Source organism: Vidua chalybeata, chromosome 7, assembly GCF_026979565.1.
Source record: "Vidua chalybeata isolate OUT-0048 chromosome 7, bVidCha1 merged haplotype, whole genome shotgun sequence".
In the NCBI taxonomy this organism is placed as follows: domain Eukaryota; kingdom Metazoa; phylum Chordata; class Aves; order Passeriformes; family Viduidae; genus Vidua; species Vidua chalybeata.
In genome coordinates this window covers 28,066,258-28,088,855 of record NC_071536.1, presented here as the reverse complement: position 1 = coordinate 28,088,855, position 22,598 = coordinate 28,066,258, and the positions used below count along the sequence as shown (strand labels likewise).

Below are 22,598 nucleotides of genomic sequence, written 5' to 3'. Positions count from 1 at the left end.
TGCAGGATATGTCAATGAAAGAGGGAAATTGTTTGATGTACTGCTTGATATCTAAATTTTCTAGGACATTAGAACAATACACATTAACTATAGTAGAACTGTGAGTCCTGCACTTGCCTCAAATTATACAGCAAATATAGATGCAGTTACCAGAAAATGGGGAGAATAATCAGTAGATCACTTGGACTATATAAATTAGAAGCTGCAACAAATATTTTCTAATGAAGTGAGAACAATGCTGTTGGGAAACAAATGACAGAGTGCAGAGCAGACACCCCCTGCGAAGGACTCCGGGCCCTGTGATCCACACTTCATTACTAATCCCAATTAATTCATGGCAATAAAATACTAACATGGAGAGCTGAGACACAGAAACCAATTCTGTCGTTGGAAGATGAATTCTTCTGAATAAAATAACATGCTGGATGTTTGGTGTGGTTTTCAACCTTGGAAAAAATTAGCAAAAAGAAGATTAGTTCACTTGGTTTGAGCATGGTGTAATAATACCAAGGTTATTCTGTATGGGCCATTCTCTTGAGAGATGGACAGGATGATTCTTGTGGGTTCCTTCCAGTTCAGAATATTCTGTGATTTTATTTTGTGGAAAAAAAAAAAAAAGAAAGAAAAAAAAAAAAAAAGTAGAGCTTAGGGTATAGGAAAGTGAATCTCTGTATGGATTTTAAATGTCTCTCTCTTGGTGATGGTCATTTTCATTGCTGCTGAAAATCACACCTTTTTTATAGAGAGGAGGCAGCTAGTGGTTTAAGTTAAAGCTATTAATGCTGCTGTCGAGTGCCCTAGAGGAATGTTTGTCAAAGTCAGCCTTGCTCTCTGAGGATGTTTGCTTCTCCATGGAAAACTTTGTGTTTCAGTGTCCTGCCACTTAATTTGATGTGTTGTTACTTCAACTAAAATTGGCTAACCCATTTCTTTTTTGTGATCACAGCACATACGTTGATAGCGCTGTGATATAAGCTTTTTTCTTTTCCCAGTGACCCTTTCACTTCATCTTCAAGCCCCAGGAAGTGGCTGTAAAGTTCACATATAAAGCAGTAGTTAATGATACCCAGCATTCTCAAGAAGTTATCAACAGTCTCCCTGAAGTATTTGCTTTACCTGCATGTCGTTAGCTGATGTAATCAGCTGGGGGAAAAAAGCCATATATATATAGATAGATACAGTAGATCAGATTGAAATATAAATTCTGTTCCCAGTGAATTGCATGTTTAACAAAGGCCATTTCCCTTGAACAAAGTGGCATTTAAGATTATTAAGTGCTTGAATGGTAGAGTACATATTTTTAGTACTTACCATGAGTATAGTATTATTTGAAATAGAATAGTAGGGGCAGGGGGTTGAATTGGCAAAGAAGCATTGTGCCCTTTCTTGTATGATCCTGCAGTTGCAAATATCACTTCAGGGGACTCTTGATTTGCATAATGCCTACTATGAAGGGAAAGCAAGAGAGCTTACTGATGGGGAAAAAAGGATTAAGTGGTGCGTCTCAGTCAAAATCTATTAGTGTCTTTTTTCCCTTTATATCATTGGCTCGAGTCAAATTGAGCAGTCAAGCATGCCTGGAGGTGTGGCTGTCCTGGGATGATTGTGCCCAGGGAGGGATGTGCCTCTCCTGGCGCTGTGCCCACCCCGTGGCAGCAGGGGCTCCGCGGGTTGCTGTGTGTGAGTCACAGATATCGCACTCGCGTAGATAATTTAAGAGCAGGGGAGATCGCCAGTTCAGATCGGAGTGTTACCTTGCTCCTCCTCCCTCTGGGATACTAAGCAGCTGCTCACAGCAGTCCCCTGATGGGAATTGAGTCTCTGTTCCATCTGTTTTTCATGCAAGCCCTTGCTGCTTCACAGGTGTTGCTGCTCCCTATAGAGTGGGAATCCTCACTGTTCCCTTTTCCCCACCATTTTTAAGAGAATCTGGCTTTTGAGATTATTTTTTGTTTTAAAGCCACGTTTAGAAGTTTTGACACTGTGGGTAGATGCTTCATAGTATCCTGTCATGATTTTCTATTTATTGACTCAGCCTTCTCTGCTCCTTCTTTACAACCAGGCATACCTCCTCTACAGCCAGGTTAGGGATATGGTCCATGCTCTGCCTTCTCACAGGCTACATCATCATGGATGCTCACATGAGCCTTTCTTTGGAGTAGTATTACTGCAGTTGTGATAATCTGTTTGTAGGCAGACAAGTTTTGGTTTGTTTTTAATTAGATCAATGAGTGTAGCTGGAAAATCTGGTAGGTTTCTGAACATGTGAGCTGCTGTTTCAGAACTGAAGACAGACAGATGTGTTCTAAAGCTTATCTGATTTTTCCAGCTACACTAATTGATCTAATGACTGATACTACCTTTTTCTTGCAATTTTCTCCTTTCCTAATTTCTCTGAGGTTGACATGTACATGCCTGCACCCACCCAGCTGTGCTGGAAGAACAATTAATTGAAGAACTACAGAAATGGGCATAACAAAATTGCACTGGACTTGCTGCTGCCTACTTACATGACTTCCCTCTACTGGTCAGCAGTGGAATATTTCAAATATACCCTTTCCTCATTTGCTAGAAGTTAATGGTTCTCCCTTGGTCCAGGTGCTTGGGGCGGTTCTCTCCTCTTTGTCGCCTCGAAGCTCTGGCTAGAAGTATCATGTGTATTAGCTGAACCAGGAAATCCTCGGTGCCACCAAGATGTGCAGGAGGAATTAATTATGTGTTTGCAGAAGACTTTAAAGGGAACCATGAAAGAGGCAGGGAGCTAAAGCAAAGGGAGAAGGTAATATTAGACAAACAATAAATATCAGAAAACATATAACCTTTGTGCTACACTTGGAGACGAGCTGCCTTGATATTCTTCTTGAACAGTTCCACTTGCAATTAATGGATTCTTAAGCAGAGTAATAAAGAAATTGAGCTACATGCATACAAAATAAAGATAGCTGTGTCAGTGTTCAGGACTAGAGCTCACTTTCCAGAGGGTTTGGCAGCTCTAAGTGAGGACAGATGAAATAATTGAGCTTTTTTTTTCTGGATCATGACCACCCAGTCCTGAAGAGTCATTGAGAGCTCAGGACTGCTCAGGATGCACTGGCTGCTGCCACAGCATGAGCTGCACAGGCTGGGGCAACACTACAGCCACAGCCACTTTCCCTGGATCATAATTTATATATACACGAGAGGGTTGGCATAGGGGAAGCAGGAGTTACTCTGCCTGCACTCCCATACTGGGAGGATGGAGGCAGAGTAAGCTGGAGGAATCCTTGTGAAGTCAGCTCTAATACCATCCTGAGATTTGGCACAAAGCATGTGAATAAAGGAAAGAACTGAAAATCTGTGGATGAAGGAATCTAGATGGACTGTATCCCACAGTCTCTGAGAACCAGCTAATGAACAACTCCAATTACCTATATAAATATCAAGGACCTTAGGCAAACCCCCAGTGCCATGAATTGCAAAGGTAATACAAAAGTGTTAGTGAGAAAGCAGGCCCATTTCTGCCCTGCTAATTGAGTCACTGTTAAGCTACAGAAGTAGCTTGAGTAAATTAGCTTGTGTAAATCTGGTGGGAAATGTCAGTTGGATTTGGGGATAAGACAGAACATCTATCCTGCTCCGTCTGTAAAATTTGCCAGTCAGGGCCACACTAGAGAGTGAAACCAGGAGAAACAAATGGGATTGACTCGACTATGCTTTCAGTTACAGCAATGGAAACTCATTGAAACAAATCTGTGTCAGTATTAACATGCAGGAAGATCTGAATTCATATTTGAGAGGCAACATATCACACACCCTGATGAAATGAAAGGTGGCTCAGCTGAGCTGACAGCTGAGCCAAGACCTAATGCTGAGCAGGGAGAAATCAAACATAATCACTTTTTGTACAGAGTTTGAGATGCAGATTCTCAGCTGGTTAAAAATGTAGCTTCACTCATCCATATATATAAAGAACAGAGGGTGGTATTGGTGTCTTAAATAATCTTGTGATGTATAAATAGAAATTGGCTTGGACAGGAAGGCTGCTGTAGAGATTGAAACCTGGCTAATGGACTGTGAACATCGGGCAATTGTTGATGGGAACAAACAGGGCTATGGGGAGGAGTTGTTTGGGACACTGCAAGCAGTAATGCAAGGTTTGGCTTTATTTAACGTCTTTATTAACGAGCTTGGTGAGAATGCAGTCAGTGTGTTAATTAAATGAGCAGAAGATATTAAACTGGGAGGTGTGTCAAAAAAACAGCCAGTGGTATAGGACTAATGGAAAATGACCTGAGGAGGTTACAAATTTAGAGAGGAAATAACAAGGTGAGAGGCAACATGGGGAGAAAACAAAGCAATCCTGAGGAAAATAATCAAAAAGCAGCTATTTAGAGGGTGGGAGAATTTGGAGAGCAGTACAACTATAATGGAGTAAGTAAGACTGAATGGAGTTAGCAGATGGCAAATGGGGCCCAGTTTTTACTCTTATTTTTATTTTTACTACTTCTTTTTTCACCACTGCAGTTACACCTTTGCAATTCTCAGTCTAAATGCAGCACTGTGGGCTGGCATGAGGCTGCACAACTTGTGCTGGTAATTCACCAGAACAAGCAGATCATCCAAAACCTCAAGGCTGCTTGCCGCAGTATGAGAGCATCGGGGCAGTGGGAGCTGTGCCCCAGACAGCCCCGGAGTAGTTACCATCAGCTGAAGCTCAGTAGAGCCCAGTGCTCCAAACCATCATCTGCACCCAGAGTGATTAATGTCAGTTTTAAAGGGCCATGATTATGCCTCTGGTGAATTTGTCTGAGTACTGGAGCATGTGCAGGGCCAGATGCTGTAGCTGAGGTGCTCTAGCCTCTCTAGTAACACTCTTGTGTGCGTGGGGCACCCAGGAAGGGCATTCACCAAGGAGTGCAGCAAGGAAACAGTTTACACCTTCCCACACAGCTGAGATCATGTCTGCTATATCCTGTGCACCAGCTATATTGAGAAGCAGTTGGGGCAGCCTTGAATTCCTCCTTTGTGTCTGGACACCACGTCATGGGTGTTGCCACCCCCAAATCATAGGCAAGCTGGGGCTAAATTGCAAGCTTTAGGCTAGACACCTGCACTTGCCAGTGGGAAGATTTCCATGACCTCCTCAGACTTCAGTTTCTAGTTCAGAAAAATACTTCAGTTTGCCTTTCTATTACATGCAGTTTGTTTTGCCATCTTACTCATGAGCTTGAAGTCAGAGATGTGCCAAAACATCCTTCTGACAATGGTCCTTTATGTTGCCAGCTCTGAAGGGTTTTATAAGTTTACAATGGCAGTAATATAACTTCACTCCCTCCTAAGTGCAAGGATAAAATAGCTATTTTCAAACAGCTATAAATAACTTCAGCTATTCGTTTTCTGATAATTGGATGTTAGTTCTATTGTCAACCTGAGCACATCTACAGATGCTGCCGTCATTTGGGGGTTGTTTAATTTATTTACCAATAACAGTGAACAAAGAATCTCCAGTCTAAAAATATGGTAAGCTTCCATCCAAAAAGAAAATGCAATCATAAGTTTAGTGTCCCAGTGGGATTTTTTGTATCTCTTTTTGAGATGAATAACCTTCTTATACAGAAAATAGGTTCCCCATCTGTACATCTACACTTCACTGTAAATCCTGCAAACAGCCTTATTGAATTCATCAGGAAAAAGCTCAGTACATAAACCCTGGCCACTACTTCCTTTGACTCCATGTAGGCAGAGCTTAAGAGGTTTTATAAAAGTATCAGGTGAGATAGTTTGTTTGGCATAAGACACTAAGCAAAGTAAAAACAGAAAGAGGAATCATTCAAGTCTTAAAAATCACTCCTAGCTTGGAGTAAATACATGGGTCTCATAAGGTCTTTCTGGCAACTTTCCATCTTTCCAGGGTTATTTGTAATTCTTAGCTCAAGAGGCACAGCAGTGTTGTGGCATCCAGTTGATCAGAAGAAAGGGAACATGTGGGTGGGCCAGACGTCATGTATTTTCTTGGTGTCAGTTATTGCCAAAAGAGGTTATTTTAGTTGTATGGTTTATTTTGTTGAAATGTAATTATTATGCTAATTATTCCCAAATTTACTGATTAATTATAATTCAGAGATCTCTGCCCTGGTACTTCCAGAGATGTATAAGCTTTAGGAAACGTTTCATAATATTAATATATTTCCACAGCCCTGAGTTATTTGGCTAATGTTCCAACAATGCAAAAAGTAACATCCTTTAACAAGAAGGCATGTCTAGCTCCATGAAACAGCTGATCTGCATCAAAAAGGCATTTTGCTCAATCTGATTTCACTGCAAGAAGCAAATGGTTTAAAAGGAGCACAAAAGAACTTCAGTGTTGGATCTCAGTTTCATTACATCATTGTACAATTCCCTTATCCCTCAATTTTCCTGGGGAATGAGGGGGCGTAATGGCCATCCCACTGTTGCCACAGGAGGTCTGTTGGATGCTGTTACAAGGAAAGATGGAAAGGTTGCCTCAATTCTTTTAGGAATATTTGTGTGACTGAGTTCAGCAGGAGTGTTGTCCTTGATTTCTGCAGTGGAAGGATGAGGGATGCACATGGGCTTCATTTGGATTTACTAAGAGGAATGGGTTGGCTACAAAGTTGCTGTCTGCTCCCTGGACCCTGATTTTAGACCTTCTCCTGTGGATGACCAAGGTTAGCAGTGATTGAAATTGTTACCCCTTCATGCCTATACTCATCCTGTGGTGAAGGAAAGGGGAAGTTTTTCTCTGTAGTCCTCTGTAGTACACTGTGACGTTCAACATTATAAACAAAATTCCAAGGTGGAAATTTAAAACTGTGCATCCCTGGCACAGGCAGCACATCTCTGATGAGCCATGGAAAGGTGTGCACTGCATTGTTCAGCCTCTTCAGAGGTTAAAGTGGTGGTAACCATAAACACTGAAAAAATTTGCTTGAAGCTACCCAGGGAAGGTCACCCAACCTTTTTTCTTTTTTACCTTTTTAAAGAGGAAAGTGTCATGGGTAGGAGGTAGAAGAAGTGAAATTACACCTGTTCACAGAGAAATAGTGGAGAAGGTGTGAGTTTGGGGGAAATTGTCCTTGCCCACTGACTCACTGGGATTCTGCTGCTGCATAGCTGGTGAAGATTAACCTACAAAACTCCTGGGAAACTTGCTGACTCCACAACCCCCAAAATAGAAAGATCTGGAGCTCAGAGAGAATGCTGAGCTCTGAAAAGCTGAGTGCTTTCTACATGAGCAGATTAAGGAAATCTTGCCATCATATGTTACCCTGTAGGAACTACATTCTTGCCCTAATTTTGGTATTAGTTGTATGAGTATCAGATACTTTTAGAAGTATCATTTTCACTTTAGCTTCTCAAATATATATGGACTTCCTTTTAATTGGAAGTCCATCTACTTTTTAAATCAAGTTTTGAAATTTTCATTACTTCATACTGGAAATTGAAACAGTTGATCTGTTTATGTGTGTAAGAAATGTTTACACAGCTTATACTTGCAGCTGTGGGATGGGAGTTGGGAGTAGTACTGGAAGTCCCATACTGTTATGTGTAAAGATGTTTTGGTACATCTGCGTGAATGTAAGCAAGTAGGTCAGTGGATAATGACTTAATGATTTGGAGCAGAGGCTGAATTTGGGGAAGTAGTGGCAAGGTCTTGCTGGAGAAAAATGAACAAATGGAAAATCTGAATGATGACGTAGGTTAAAAATATCAATGGAGAAAGCTGAACAGAGTTAAATGTATGCATATGGTACAATAGAATCATGTTTAACACACCCAGCACTCGGCTGTAACTGGGAGAAGTAGCCTGTGAGTGTATGTGAGTGCTCTGCCTGTGATGTGACCCTTCCCCTCACTCTCCTCCACTTCTAACCGCACACTTGCATGAGTGATCAGATTGTTCATACAATTCCATAAATATTGAAGTACTCAGGATTCTGTTGTGTGTGGCATGGACATGCAATTCATCGACAAGAAGACTGGACCTCTTGGTTAGTTGACAGATCACATATAAGGGAGCAAGCTGCTGCTCTTTTACAGTCTGTTAAAGCCATAACCATCATAGTCCATCTGAAAACATCCCTGCTTGACAAATCAGAGTTCCTGGGTCAGGGATTTTTTCAAATTATATTAGTTATATGCCAATGCAGCCTAAAGGCTGTGTAAGGTGGCATTTAAAGAAAGCAGTTAAGTTGGGCTTGCTTTTGAGTGATCCACTTGGCTGTGTTAGAGCATGCTGGTGGCTTTCCTTCTGCCAAGAGGCCCTTGAATTGAGGTTAGTGGTGAACAGACCAAAAGAAACAAATTATATCAGCTATGCCAGGATGTCATGGCTCATACTGTAAGGAAGGAAGCAGGTAAAATAAATGATTTTTAGTTGAATGGAGTACTTTTCCTAAGTGCACTCCATAGGTTTTCATATTACCTCAATCTGGCCTCACTTTTTATGTGGAATGTTATGCTTGCACAAATACCAGAAGCTTCTTTCTTCTCAAGGCAGGATAGGACCAAAATGATGGCCTGAAATGCATTTTGTCGGTGTTTGGAATACATTGTGTGTATGGCACAGAGATTGTGCCACAAGTAATTTGCAGCAGTAAGCATTGATCAGGCTTTTGGTTCTTTCTGCTTACTGAGCAGGCAGTTGTAAAAGGTTGTAGTTGCTGGCAAGGGCAGTCAGTAGTGTTTGATAAGGGAGGAAGCAGACAGTAAAAGGAAGGTAAAAGTAAGGTACAGGCTGAGTGTCAGGAAAAGTGTCATTGGAAGGGTCTGGAGGTGCTCAGACGACTGACACATCTATCACCCTGGAGGGTGCAGGACAGTGGTGCAGGAGGGCTCAGGTTGCAAAGGCAAGTCTCTTTTCCTTCCCTGAAACCTCTGGTGAGCACTAGTGCTGGCTGGGCTGCTTCAGTCAGCTTAGCTGCTGCAGCCACTGACAAGCCCCTGCAAAAGCACCAAAGGACTGTCCCTTCTAGGAGGACATGCTGGGTATTGTCTTCAGGAAGCACTTTTTGGCCCTGGTCAGACTGGGGACCTGGCTCAGGAGGGCTGAGAGGAAGAGACACTGGTAGGAGTTGGGCTGGGAGACAAGGTCTGGTCAGTGTTGGTTTTTGTGACAGGCTGTACTTGTGCTTTGGTGACAACTCTTGCCTTTCCTCTTGGAACTGATCAGATTGCTGTGGGAATCCATGGGTGGGTGCAGCAGGATGTTCCCATCCCACAGGAACTCCAGTGATTCAGACTATCAGGAGACTCTGACCTCAATGGCATAAGCCACACAGCGATGGGGAAATGCCTTCCAAAAGGAAAGTTACTGGCCATCTCTGTACCGTCACTGTGAAGAGCTGCGGGATGAGAGCAGGGGTTAAAATTCTGAGTAAAGCAGCACAGGAATTGACCCAAAGAGATTTAACTGCAACCTCTTCTCCTGCAGTGAATGCATGACTGTGTCTGTGTACATCTCTAAATTTCACTGCTGCTTAATTTCCCTTCTACAAAATATCAACCAATTTCCAGTGCCAAGAAACCTAATCATCTGTTTATTAAGATGAGACAGACAATAAGTTTGTGGGGGGGAAATGTTAAGGCAGTGCACATTGATCATGCTGATTTAGGACAGTAGTGCCATTGCAGCATTTCCAGAGACAAATTCTTTGTGGCTAATTGCATTATAAATTCCACTAAACCATTTTATGAGGTATTTCCCTAATATATAAGCCCTCCATCAAAAATAAAACCAAAAGGAGCAAATGACCAGTTGTGGTGTTTTTCCTAAGTATTGTATGAACATAAGAAGAGAGAAAAGGAAAAATGCAAATCATGTTAATTAATTGCTAAATCTGTTGTAATGGGCTAGTTTTAAATACTGTGGCACATGTTAAAACTCATACAGATTTTCCATCTCAAAGCCAAAGAAGTTGAGTCCTGAGGCCTTTGTCCTCATATCAAGATGATCCTGAGCTATTGTAGGTCAGGATTTTCATCTCACTAAGTTTCAGAGGTGGCAATCCTGTCATGTCATGAATCTTAACCAACCCAGACAAGGCCTGGATGCTGGACCAGCTTCAAGAGAGTCCGGATAAACTGTGGCAGTGGGACTCAGCCTCTTCATCTTCCTTCCTGCTGTGGCCATGGAGTTACGGTGCCGGCAGTGGATATCCCAGACTAGGAACAGCAGTAAGAAACAGCAGCCATCATGTACAGACAGTGTGAACACCTGTGGGGCTCACCAGAGAGCAACTCCCCCAAATACTTGGTGGTAGTACTTAGTAAAATGCCTTTTTACAGGGAATCTCAAACTTTGTTTTTCTCAAGCTGGGTCAGAAGACATGCAGGCACAGAGCAGTTAATTGGATTTCCCAAGGAAGCATAGCAAGCACTGGAGGACTGAGGCTGGCTTCCTTGTTTCCCAGACTCCAGCACAAAGCAGCAGACTGTTGGCCACACTACTTCAGTATTTCTTTGGAGGACTGGGAGCAAGGCATGACATTTCCTTTTTTACTTACATATTGAAGGGCACAAATTCTCATTTCTTGAAAATATTTGTCACTCAGAGCATGCCTATAAAAATTCTCTCCTTGGCTCCTAAAAGTGTTGTGCTATGGGATCAATTTAGGGACTCCAGACAGGGGTAGATTGCAGCCAGACCAGGAGAGGGCTGGGTCTCCTCCAGTTTTCATGTATGAGATATTTCAGGCAGTGCTGATTTCTGAAAAACTTATTTGGTGGTTCAGCAATTGGGAAATTTCTTTGCCAGAGTAGCTTTGTCACAGGAAAGCTTTTCCTCCTAACATCTTGTATGAAATTCGGAGTTGCAAGCTCCCAGGGTAGCTGTAGCTGCCAGTCTGCTGATTAGAAGAAAACATTTTCTTTTCTTCCTCCTCCTCTCCCCCTCCCCATGCAGTAAAATTACTTGATTACAAAGAAATAGGGAGATAAATGTATTGCCTGTGGTCTTGTCTTTGAGCCCAGGGTAGCCAATCCTTTCAGTGGCCACAGCCAGGATGTGGATAAATCCTGACTGTGCAGTGGGCACATGCACAGGGTGAGACCCTGCTCCCCATCTGTAGGGAACCCACTGGTGTCAGGTCACCCTGTTGCTGCTGGGGCTGGGGAGGACCAAGCCTTCCCCAGAAACTTCCATCTGCACCTGCCCTCAGGCAGAACAGAGATTTCTCACCTTGCTGATGGAGCCACTTTGCCTGAAGTTCAATGGGTCGAGTAAAGCTAAAGGAGCTGGGTAGTTCATGGATTCGAGCATTAGTTAATTAGTTCTCACCTTGCCCGGAGCTGGGTCAGGCATGAGGTGTTTGTCTCAAGGGGGAACTAAGGTGAAGTGGTTCATCACTGAAGGAGCATCAGATCATGCCAGAGCAACCATTAAGGGCCAGGACTAGCTGGCTCATTAGACCTCTCCATCTCTGCTCCTGATGGGAGAGATGCTCATACTCTCTTTAAATGTGTTGTTAATTAAATATTCCCTGAAGATAAGGATGCTGTAGCAGCATGCCTAGTGTTGACTCCCAGATCAAAGGAGTGAGTTCCCTGCACAACAGCCATTAAAGGTGCACCTTGGGGTGACATAGACCAGAGATAGGCATAAGAAATTTAAGCCAGGAGTTAGATGAAAAAACTGTGATAAAAGTATCTCAGACAAATTCACAGAAATCAGATGACTGTGAGGAAGGAGAAAGTTCCATAGCATTATTGCACACATACACACAGAGTGTGATTTTATCCTTGTACATACATAACAGCTGGCATAGCAATGGTCTTTAATCTGGGAAGAGGGGGACATCTGCTTGTTGGTGGGAAGAGGGGAGGGAGAAAAAAAAATTTCTAAATTATTCTGGTAAAACGGGCATTTGTCATTCTAATTTTTTATGTTATTGTTTCCGACAATTGTTACGTGGTTGTTAAATTTTTTAAAGTAATTTTAGATTTTCCAAAAGTGACCATGATTTGTTACTTATACTGTAGCTTACAGAAGTGACACACTTAATATCGGGGGGTCCAAACCTGGATATCTACCAATGGAGATGGAGATCAGGTAAATGCACACCTGCTCTTCCACAGAGGAAAAGCTGCCGTTTGGCACCTGGTTTGACAGGGAGCCACAGGCTGTCCCATGAGCATTTTGGACGAGGTTAGAACTGAGCGCTGCCGTTAATCGCCAACCTTCGTGTAGGCCCAGCATGGCTTTGTGTGACAATGGTGTTCAGACAACACGCCATCCACCAGGAGACTCCGTGTCCCTGGAGAAGGCTCTGGGTCCGTCCCCGGCAGTAGCTGAGTGCAGGGCCGCTGAGGGAGACCTGGCAGGAGCTGTGGTCCCCACGCCCAGCCCCGTAGCGAGCGCGAGGTGCCAGCTTGCTCTCCCAGCCGGAGGGAAGGTGGTGGTGGCTGCAGCAGAGTCCGTGCTGGAGAAGGCAGGTGAGAGGGAGGTGCCTGCAGGTAGAAAAGAGTAATTGTGTGGCACTGTGGCCACGCCTGTCATCTCCTCTTCTCTTTTACAGACACTTAACAAGAACAACTTGATACCAGACGACAGAACCAACTTCTATCCTCTGCAGCAAACCAATGTGTACACAACAACCTATTATCCCAGTACACTGAATAAATATGATTACAGGCCCGAGGCCTCCCCTGGAAGGACCTTTACCAACAGCTGATGATGGACAGATCCTATGGGACTGGATAACTTCCTATATGATTTTTTTTTATTGATTTTATGGACCAAATATCGGCCCAGCTTCTAGATGTAAATATTGTACAGTAGGGTCTTTTTTTTCCCCTTTGGTTAATTGTGTTTCTTGTAAACAGCACATCTCCTTACAAGGACAAAAATTCACATGGACCATCCTGCAGAGCTTTTGTGGATATTTGTCTGGAGATGGCTCGTCTACTGCAACTGTTTATGGCTGGAAGGTCAGCGTGCTGTCCAAGGCTGAGGTCGTCGAGGAAGGGGCTGTGTGCTGGGCTTGGTGGCCATTGAGCAGCCACACACAACACATGGGAGCACTCCAAGAAGGCAAGAGGTGGCCTCCTGGAGCAGGGCTGGATGCATCATTCCTGAGCCAGGACAACACTGGATGACACACAGCTCATGGGACAGGTCGAACAGGACTCCATCACGCCAACAACTTGAAGAACATTTTCTTTTCCCTTTTTTTTTTTTAATTTTTATTTTTGATTTTTTTATGTTTCTGAGAAAAAAAAAAGTAGTAACTTTCTAGGGTAGTGTTCCCTATATCTTCAACAGAATCTTTTCATATTACAGGAAATACTCTCTGCAGCCTTCTTTGGTAATAGGCAGTTCAGCTGATGAGAAACAACACACAAATGAAGTGCATTATCCAAAGAAGCTCTCCAGAATGTTTCCAGTCTTAATTAAAAGAAAATTATACAGGCAGTGAGACACTGAGAAAAGTATATGTTGGAATAACATTGGAGACATGAACTTGGAGTGCCTAACAAACGAAGATGTTTATATCACTAGAAAAAGAGATGTGATGATTGCCGCACAAGAGCCATGGGGTTTTTTTCTTTCTTCCTTTTTCTTTTTTTCCGAGACAGTATTAACTCTTTTTGTTCTAGCTTTGATCCTGATTGTGTCTGCCAGGAGAGGCAACTTTAGAGGCCATGCTCTTCTTGTGGGAAATCACCATGCTTTGGGCTAATATTTCCTCTTGTTTTATTACTGGGTTTTAGTTCATATACCTTCAAAAAATGAGTGATTCTGACTTTGCAGGGGGAAGATATTTTTTTAAGGAATGTTTCCATAGTCTGACATGACCCAGAAAGTCTGCTGCACATTCTTACAGCGTCTTCCACTCAGTACTCTATGAGATAGTAACACAACTGCGTAATGTGCGTTGTTTGCCAATATTTCTTTAATTTTTCTGAGAAAAAACAACCCAACAAACAAATGCTGCTGCAGCTATTGAAGTCAATTGGAGCGGTAGCATTATTAAACAGTATATCGAGCCTTGAAATGTAATTCTGTGTATGTGTGTGACTGTGTCTATGAGAACTGTATTAGTCTGATGCAGAAGCCATGTTGTCTACAACCAGATGTTTGTCTGACATAATTGTTTGGCAAAAAGGAAACTTATTGCTGGTGCTTAATGTAGAACTACATCCAGTGTGTTAGCAACGTGAACAAGTTCACCGCTGTTATCATTCAGTGTTTCTAAATATATATGATAAACTCCTGATGCTAAGTATTTTAGAATGTCGCAATACTGAGCATGAGATAAAAGTACACCCTGAAATACGCATGAGCACCACGTGGTCCTGAGCTTGGCTTTGTTGTCTGCACATTCCCCGAGCAGCGCCGTGCCAGTGCCTGGTCCCTGGCTCGGTCTGCTCCCAGCAGTCCTGTCTGTCCCCGCTTGGTTTCGGATTTTGCTGTGAGCCGACATCGGTTGTTTCTCAGTGCTGTTCCTTTGCAGTTGCTTGTTTGGAAGCCCTGCTTGGGCCGTGTACTCAGCTCTTTCACGTAGGCAGCTGGTAGGAAATGAAGAAAGCCTGTGCTACTTGTGACAAGTATATTGCTCTTCCTGCGAGGAAGGGCCAACGTGACTCTGCAAGCCTGTGTGTTACGGCGGTTTGACCAGAGGGCAAGTATACAATATCCTCCCATTTTTAAATTACTTTGTTTGACTTCAGTTCGCAGTGATTGAAAGCTGTAGGGATATTTGTAATAAAGTGGGGTTATTAGCACTGCCACAAGGACACCTTAGGCTCAGCAGTGCCCATCATTTTCAGCAGCTGCTTTTCTTATTTAGCAGCCCAAACTGTTTCTGCTCAGGAGAAATAGATGGGGCAGAGGGAGAGAGAGAGATGCCCTTAAATAGATTTTAAGCAGCAGAGTCAGGAGCTGATGCAGACCTAGAAGACTGTCTGAAGCACCTGCTGGAACTCTCCAAGCTGGCACAGTGGTCCAGCAGCCCTGAACCCTCAGCAGCACAGCCAGGCAAGAGCAGCTGGAGCAGAGCAAGATCACCAGGGAAGCAGGATAGCACTGGTGGCGGGCAGCCTTCAGGGAGGCTCTTCCCAGGCCCCTAAATACCATTTTAGGAGTGATGACTTTGTGCCTCGTGCCATAACGAGTTCACCTTGTCTCACTGAATTTCCACATGCCCCTCAGCAATGTTTAAAATCCTGACTTAATGTAGTTCTAACAAGTATGTAGCCCAAGGGTTGGAAATTATTACATTAGACTATCAGGATGGGATTTCCCAGCTTTAATTTATGTGATTCATGAGACAACACTGGTTCCCAAGATAATTTCAGCCATTGTAAAATCAAAGCCATCTCTGAGCTTCCCCATCAGAAGATTCTCTGTATTAACACACTCCACAATTACCATGCACGTGGCAAGATTGCAGCTGGAGTTTGAGGGAATCCAAGCAAGTCAAACCTTGCAATTATCTCAATCTTCTATTTTTCCTTTCTCTTTTCCCCTCTCCCCTTTTAAATTTTTTTCCCATTTTTGGCTTCACAGAATAACATGATGTAAACTGATTTCTTTTTTCGCAGAGTACCATATGAAATTATTTAAATGTTCAAGTCACCAAGATGGGTGATTACTACCATTGTGCTCAGGAGGTGGATATTTTGTAGGCTATTGGAGGGCAGATGCTATGAGGATGGTGCATGTGGTTATAGTTTCATCAAGACATTCCTTCTTATCAGCCATCCAAATGGATTCAGCCCTTTCTCATATAATTGGCAATCACAGCAAGGGACTGTAGTCTCCATTCAAGCAGAAAGCAGAATCCAGGAGAGAAGTGAAAAAAAGAAATCAGAACACTGTATTACTCAATTAATGTTTGCAGGGTAGTGCAGTTCTGTGAGGACGATGTTAATGCGGTGTGAGAGTTGCATTTTTTCTGAGCTTTCCAATGTGTGGCAGGTTAATGACATCATAAGCAGGGATTTTCTTGCAGTCCACATAATTTGGCACCTTGAGCATCAGGTCTATAATATCTGTAGAAGTTTGAGTTGCTCCTGCAGCTGGATGCTAAACTTGCTAAAATTTCCTATTCCTAACACTATCTTAAACGGGAGTAGAAATGCATTTCCTTTGGGAGCATTGCTTTTCAGAAAGTTCATTATGCTATATATATATTTTTTTTTCCCTTTATTTCTAAGGCAGAGAAAAGGAACCCTGAGTGGTTCCTCTATAGGTCTGGAGACACTGTGTCTCTGCAAACCCTTTGGATAGGATTCAGGTATACAGGACATGAAATATGGTGGAAATCTTACAGCCAAGTGTGTAGTGGAAACATCTGTAATTAGGCCATTCTCTCTTTTTCCATGGAAGTGGCTGCCTTTCTCCCAGCCGAGGGGGTGTGCCTGCTGCTGTTATCCAGGGGTGTTGTGCCCTTGCTGTCGGGTTTTCCTTGAGCAGTTGCCAGTAACTCACAGCTCACTGACAGGCAAACCACTTGAGGATCAAACCCTCACATAAGAGGTGCTGTTGCTCTAAAGGTGCACTTGAATGTTCAGCATATGAGCCAGGGCTGCTCTTAAATGTATGACCTGTACAGATACTATAGGAGAATAACATTTATTGTCTAACCACCACTGTTCCTGCTGCCTTATGTTCGGAAAATGAAGTGTTTGCTTTGAAATCAACAGAGAGCAGGAATGGAGCCCGTGTCTGATGCAAACAATTTGATGCCTCCAGTGATAATCTGCTGTTCAGCCCACCTAGAGAGAAAACTGCTGTCCATTGAGATTGATTTATTCTTTGTACCAAATGTAGTGGGGAGAGTTTTATATATATATATATAAAAATGTAAATGTAAAGTTTCTGTAACAACTTACTCTTCTTTTTGTAACAGTGTATACATCTATCAGTGGATAGATATGGTATATATTTATAATATATACACACACAATATATATATTTAGCAAAATGCCTGCAGAGGAAACTTAGAATAAGAAAGGCAGTGCTGGTATTCAAATTCCACAGGGACAAACTGAAGAAAAAACATTATAAAAATCTACTACCCTTTCCATTAGGTTTAAAAACACACTTTTGAAGTAAATGAAATATAATTTTTTAATTGAAAAATAAATTGATTTTTCTAGTTAGAAATGCTGATTCTCCCCTAAATCATTCTGGTTAAGAGATATTAAGAAAGAGATACTTGATGCTGTTTATATTTTCATAATAAGCCTCCTAAATTTCTCATGTGTATCACTCTATTGTTCTTGTAATTATAAGTAGGGAGTAATTTTGCAAAGAAAATTAAAATAGCAAGTAGGAGTAACAAGTCTTGTTCCATTAGAGCAAAAGACATCATCTGTTAGAATGGGAAAAATGTCATCTTCCATGTTAAAGAAGTCGGTAACTGCCTTCTGAGTTATTGATCAGCTTTGCAAGCCTTGCCTTACAGTCACACCAGGAGGTTTTATCTGAAATTTAGGAAAAGAAGCCCTGTGATCCCATGGCTTTTGTTTTTCAGAAGGGTCCAAAAAACCCACCAGGCCATGGAGGCACCTGGTGCCATGGGTGTCTCTGGAGCTTTCTGTGTCAGTGGCGAAGGCTCTGCACCCCTGAGCCAGCCCTCACACATGGCAGGGCACAGCACCCTCAGAGCTGTCTGGCATGGCAGAGAAATACCCAGTCAGTCAGGTCTGAAGGATTCATTCTTCTCCAACAAATCCCTTAAATGCCCTCATGACCAAGGCCTAAATTCCCAAGAGATGAATCTTTCCCTTAAGCTTTTTAGAAGGAAGCTTCAGGTGGCTTCAAGAGCAGTTTGGGGGTAGGTGAGAGAGCTTCCTGTCCAACTTTGTTTTGCCTGGTTGCCAGAGCCTCCAAAACTGGGCAGAAACCCTCTGGAGCTGGGTCCTTGTAGGACTTACCCCATCTCAGCTGTTCTGTCTGGAAATTCCTTCTTTAGAACCTTTGGGCAAAATTAATGTATGCATTAATCCTGGCTGGAGTAGCAAAACCAGCTACCCACTATTTACATAGCCACAAACATAAGTGCTCAACAGCATTCAGTGTAAGTTTGGGTCTTGAACCTGTTATATTTTCCATTCTGCCTCCAGCCTCAGCTGCAGACTCACCCCTGCTATTCAAGAGGATTCAGTGCTATAAGAGCAGCATTTGGCTTTCTGCAGGCCCCAGCCACAATTTGGTTTTAAACAAATCTGGTCATGAAAAGTATTAACACTGCACTCTGGTTCTGATGCCTCTGTCAGCAGGATGCTGCTGATTCTCAGGGCACGGAGTCAAGCAGAGGTCGGCGTGGATGGGCCATTAATAACTGGAGCAAAAATGTTACTAGTACCAAAATGTCAAACAATGTAAAAGCCAGCCAGCTGCACAGCAGTGTGCTTTCTTTCCACACCCCTCCTTAGACAACATCCAGACCTGGCCATACCTAAAAGCCATGTGCTTAATTAGGAGCATTCCCACAGAGGAAGCTTTAGGGAGGATGCATGGTATGTGAGATGGAAATTACAGGATTTAGCTTGTGGTTGAGGTGGGAGAGTGACAGATGCAATATTGGATCTTGGATACATGGGAAACAATTATGTGGACACAGAACGCTTGCCCCAAAACAATAAAACCTGGAGAGTATTATTGGACTCTGTTGTGAAGGCACATCACCTTTCCTATGCAATCGAACTTGATGGTACTTTAGCATAAAGGTGACCTAGACTATTATCACTGCCTTTAGACACTGTGAATTTTTTTTTTGGGTACTCTGTATTTTTATATATTGTACAATGTAAAGAATAATTCAGAAATAAAACAGACCAACCTGACAAGCCTGTGAGTTATTTCTCCTGCGTGGCCAATGCGTGGTGTGTCTAGGGCTCCTGACAGCGCTGGCAGGATGGGCCAGCAGGAACGAGGAGGAGCTTCCTCCTGACCTTTGTGGCCAGTGGCCATGAACATCCACTCAGCTGCCTGAGTGGGGATGGGGAATTGCAGCATCCATCCTTCCTCCCTGTCTGCACTTTGGCACATCCTGAGGCCCAGGCCTGGATTATATTTGTCACAAATTCTACTCTCTGTGGACACCAAATTGTTTTACTGATTGTAAGGCTCCCTTCCCCCCATCACAAGCTCCACGCCAACCATGAGGTGCCTTTTTAAAAAGGTATTTCTGAGTGAGATGCCCAGTGAGGTGAGGTAAATGTGAAATCCAGGGTACCAAATCCTTGTCCAGTCCTGCAGTAAAGCGTCTCCCTTGTGCTCCTCATCTCTCCACAGGTGACACCGAGCCCCCAAGGGCACAACTGCTCTCTGTGCCAAGCCAGCAAAAAGACATTAATCCTCTGCAGAGCCTTGCAGCTGTGTATGCTCAGCTGCAATGAAAGCCTGTCACTGCTGCTGCTGCTGCTGCTGCTCAAGCCCTACATATTGATGCAAAAAGTTATGAAAAGCTGAGGGACATATTTTGATTGAAGGATGATCGTAGCCTCGTGTTGAAGAACGTTATAGCTCTTGTTGCATTTATTAATCAAAGTAAAGACCATGAAAAGTGACAGAGTCAGGAACATTTTAGTTTATGTTCCGATACAGCTTAAGACTTATATTGAAGTTCCATACAGAAAATTACACCATAATGACATAAAAAATAGATTGGATTGCTAATAACCTGAAACGTGCTACACCTGCATACATAATACTTTAATCCTACTAAATCATAAGCTATCATTTGGGTGTTCTCATATTCTCAAGTGTGCATACAGGAATTTCTTTTCAATGCAGACCATTAAAAAGTAATTGAGAGGCACAAGATCAGTAAAAACAAACTTGCTGTGAATAAGATGGATTTTTTTTTACTCAGTTAGTTTGCACGATAACACAGGGAGGTCATTTTTGAACAGTTTGTTTTGCATCAAGACACCTCTGTATACAATTACAGCAAAGTACTACATTGGAACCAATTTCCAATTTCCCTTAAATCTGTCTACCACCACAACTTTTTTCCAGTTGCTAATTTGACTCATTAACATAACAGCTTCACTTGTAGTGTCAGTAAATTTTGTTCTCTAACCTTCACTGTGCATCCCAACTGTACTCTTTTCTCTCTTTAATTCTTAATTGTGTGGAAAACAGAGAAAGTTTCATTATCTTGTGGGTTCCCCATGAGGTGTGGGAGCACTCCTAGCAGCACAGGCAAAGCAGGGACCCAAGCCAGGCTGTGGAGCTGTCTGGGGGAACCACAGCAACAGCTGCAGCCCCACAGACCCCTCCAACCTGCCTTTGGTATTGCTCAGAGGTTTGGTATAAAAAATGCAGGAAAAGGAAAAAGCAGAAGCTTCCTCATGACTCGAGTCTGGTCTTGCTGTTTTGTCCCAGTTCCCTGCAAGAGGGGCTTTGGGGACATGCTGAGCCAGGTGCTGCAGTGACAAACCTGTCCCAGCCCTGTGCCTCCATATGAAGGCCATTTGCTGGTGTTTCCTTCTCTGTTAAGGGATGGAAATATCTGTGGCTGGTGGGGCACTTGCCTGGGCAAGGGCACTGCCAACACTCGGTGCTGCGGAGGGGAGGAGGGGCAGGGAGCTGCAGCCCAGCCCAGGTAACACCCGTGCTCATGAAAATGCTGGAGCAGGGACTCGGATGAACGAGTTGTAACCACCACAGAGCAGTTGAGCAGATGTGTTTGGTCACCCAGGCATTATCCAGAGCAAGTTAATTTCCTCCTCTGAACGGGCACCACGTTGTGCAGATAGCATGGAAATAAGAAATATCCTGCAGCCTGATTTTAGCAAAGCTGTTGACTCTCTCATACCTGAGCTTCGTTGTGCAGACACACTCCTTGGGAAGTAGGCAGGCTGCAGCAGCAAAAGAAGGTCTCAAGTGAATCCCCTACTGCCACACCCAGCACTGCTACTGGTGCCCAGCACCCCGACCAGTGCCCCCCTGGGCACCAGTGCCCCCAGTCCCCCATCACAATGTGATCACATGGCCTGGCTCTGACTCCTGAATTTCCCTCTGCCCACACAACCATTTCACTCCTCTCTGAGAGCCCACATGGTCATGCTGCTGTGACCAGGCAGGGGGACAGTCCCCAAGCTCAGCAACATTCCCTGTGTTGGCTGAAATCAGCTCAATGCAGCCATCCTGAAGAGATCAGCACAGAGCAAGCACCTCAGTGTGTGTGAGAGTGAACCCTCAACTGCAAAATCTCTGCTCCCCATGGTACCCCGTGTGCTTCCCCCTCGAGGGTACAGCCGAGGGACCACACGCTCAGTTACCAAAAGCTTTGGAGACTTGCTACAAACTCTTTTGCTAACATGCATTTTGACATGGTTTGTTTTGTCCATTCATAAAAAAAAAATCAAACAACACTGACAGAGTCATCATTGTACTTTCTGTTTAAAAAAAATGAGGTTCAAATTAATCAAGAAGGTGACAGAGTTCAGCTGTTCCCAAAGGAAAAAACCCAACCACATGCACACATCCCTGTCTTTGGTGAGATTTCAACCCTTCAAGCTGCTGGCAATATCTCCAAACTAAACTATTCTCCTCTGGGGTAAGGACTGAAGGTGATTTTGGTGTTGTGACAGAAATGTAAAGTTCTTGCCTCTTGGCAGCTGGGCAGACTGTCACCTTTTCATGCTTGCCCCAGTGTGATCACAGGCCAGGTTTATTTTGTGACCCAGAGTTTTATCACCCTTTTTTTGTTCCAACTGGCCTTATGTTGACACCTCACAGCAACTCAAATGTGTGTAAGGTCATCTCGTTTTCATTTTAAAACTACTAAGATGGCAAGAAAGCATTGTTGTGCTGCACACCAGCCACATCCATCTGTCAGCTCCATGGTGTGGATCTCTACAGAATGTGGAAGGTGCCACTCTTTGGGTCCTCATACCAGCTGAGGCAGATCTGGAATCCAGCAACCACTTAAAGCTCCTCCTGGTTGTGGGGGAGCTGTGGAAAGTGACTTATGGCTGAGCAGCTGTGCTGCAGCATTGTCACCCTTCAAAAGAACATCTCTGAAGATTTTCAAGGTCAAACTTCACAGTTTGTGAACTGGCAATTAGCTGGAAGCAAAAAGTAGTCCTGGCTTTCCATCACTGTGGAGATAGTGAGGTGTCTCTGAGAGTCAGTGTTAGCACTGACCACAGTGAACAGCAACAGGCTGTTGAGGTTCCATCCATCTAACCTTGCTGCATTCCTTCGTTTTTAAACCTCCCATAGTCATTTCCTTGCTGTCATGGAAATAATGGAGCCAGCAAAGGATTGCTCCCCTCTCAAGCGCAGGGTAATGAACAGCCATCAGAAACATTTGATATTTCCCTGATGTGAAGCATCAATGGCCACAGAGAAAACCGTACCCATTTTGGCAGTACTTAATTTACTGTCACGAGCAAGCGATCTGTACGGGAGAGCAGGCACAACGCTGATACACTTTTATTACCCTGCCAGGAGCCACATTATTGTTTTCTGTTTTCACATTTCTTAGCAACAGCATTTTTTTGTTCATAGGTTTCTTCCTAGGAGCTTGGCTGGAATTATTTTTATGTTGTCCCCAATTTACATGCTGACTTACATCAGCCTGTCCTCGAGCGAGAGCCTTGCTTTCTGCCTGAAAGCCTCCTGGCAATTACTG

The 22,598-nt window shown here is 43.4% G+C and overlaps 1 protein-coding gene across 5 annotated transcripts in view; it reads left to right on the top strand.

The window, feature by feature from the left end:
* SEMA5B (semaphorin 5B) overlaps positions 1–16,731 on the top strand; it is a 278,179-nt gene extending 261,448 nt beyond the window's left edge. For 4 of the 5 annotated variants that reach the window (XM_053947847.1, XM_053947848.1, XM_053947846.1 and 1 more), the window contains one exon: positions 12,516–16,731. In XM_053947847.1, coding sequence (XP_053803822.1) covers positions 12,516–12,671 — 156 coding nt within the window. In that variant the 3' untranslated portion in view covers positions 12,672–16,731. Of the gene's footprint in view, positions 1–11,979; positions 12,050–12,515 lie in introns of all 5 variants that reach the window. The other variant, XM_053947850.1, reaches the window with a different exon arrangement.
* Positions 16,732–22,598: the final 5,867 nt, after the last annotated feature.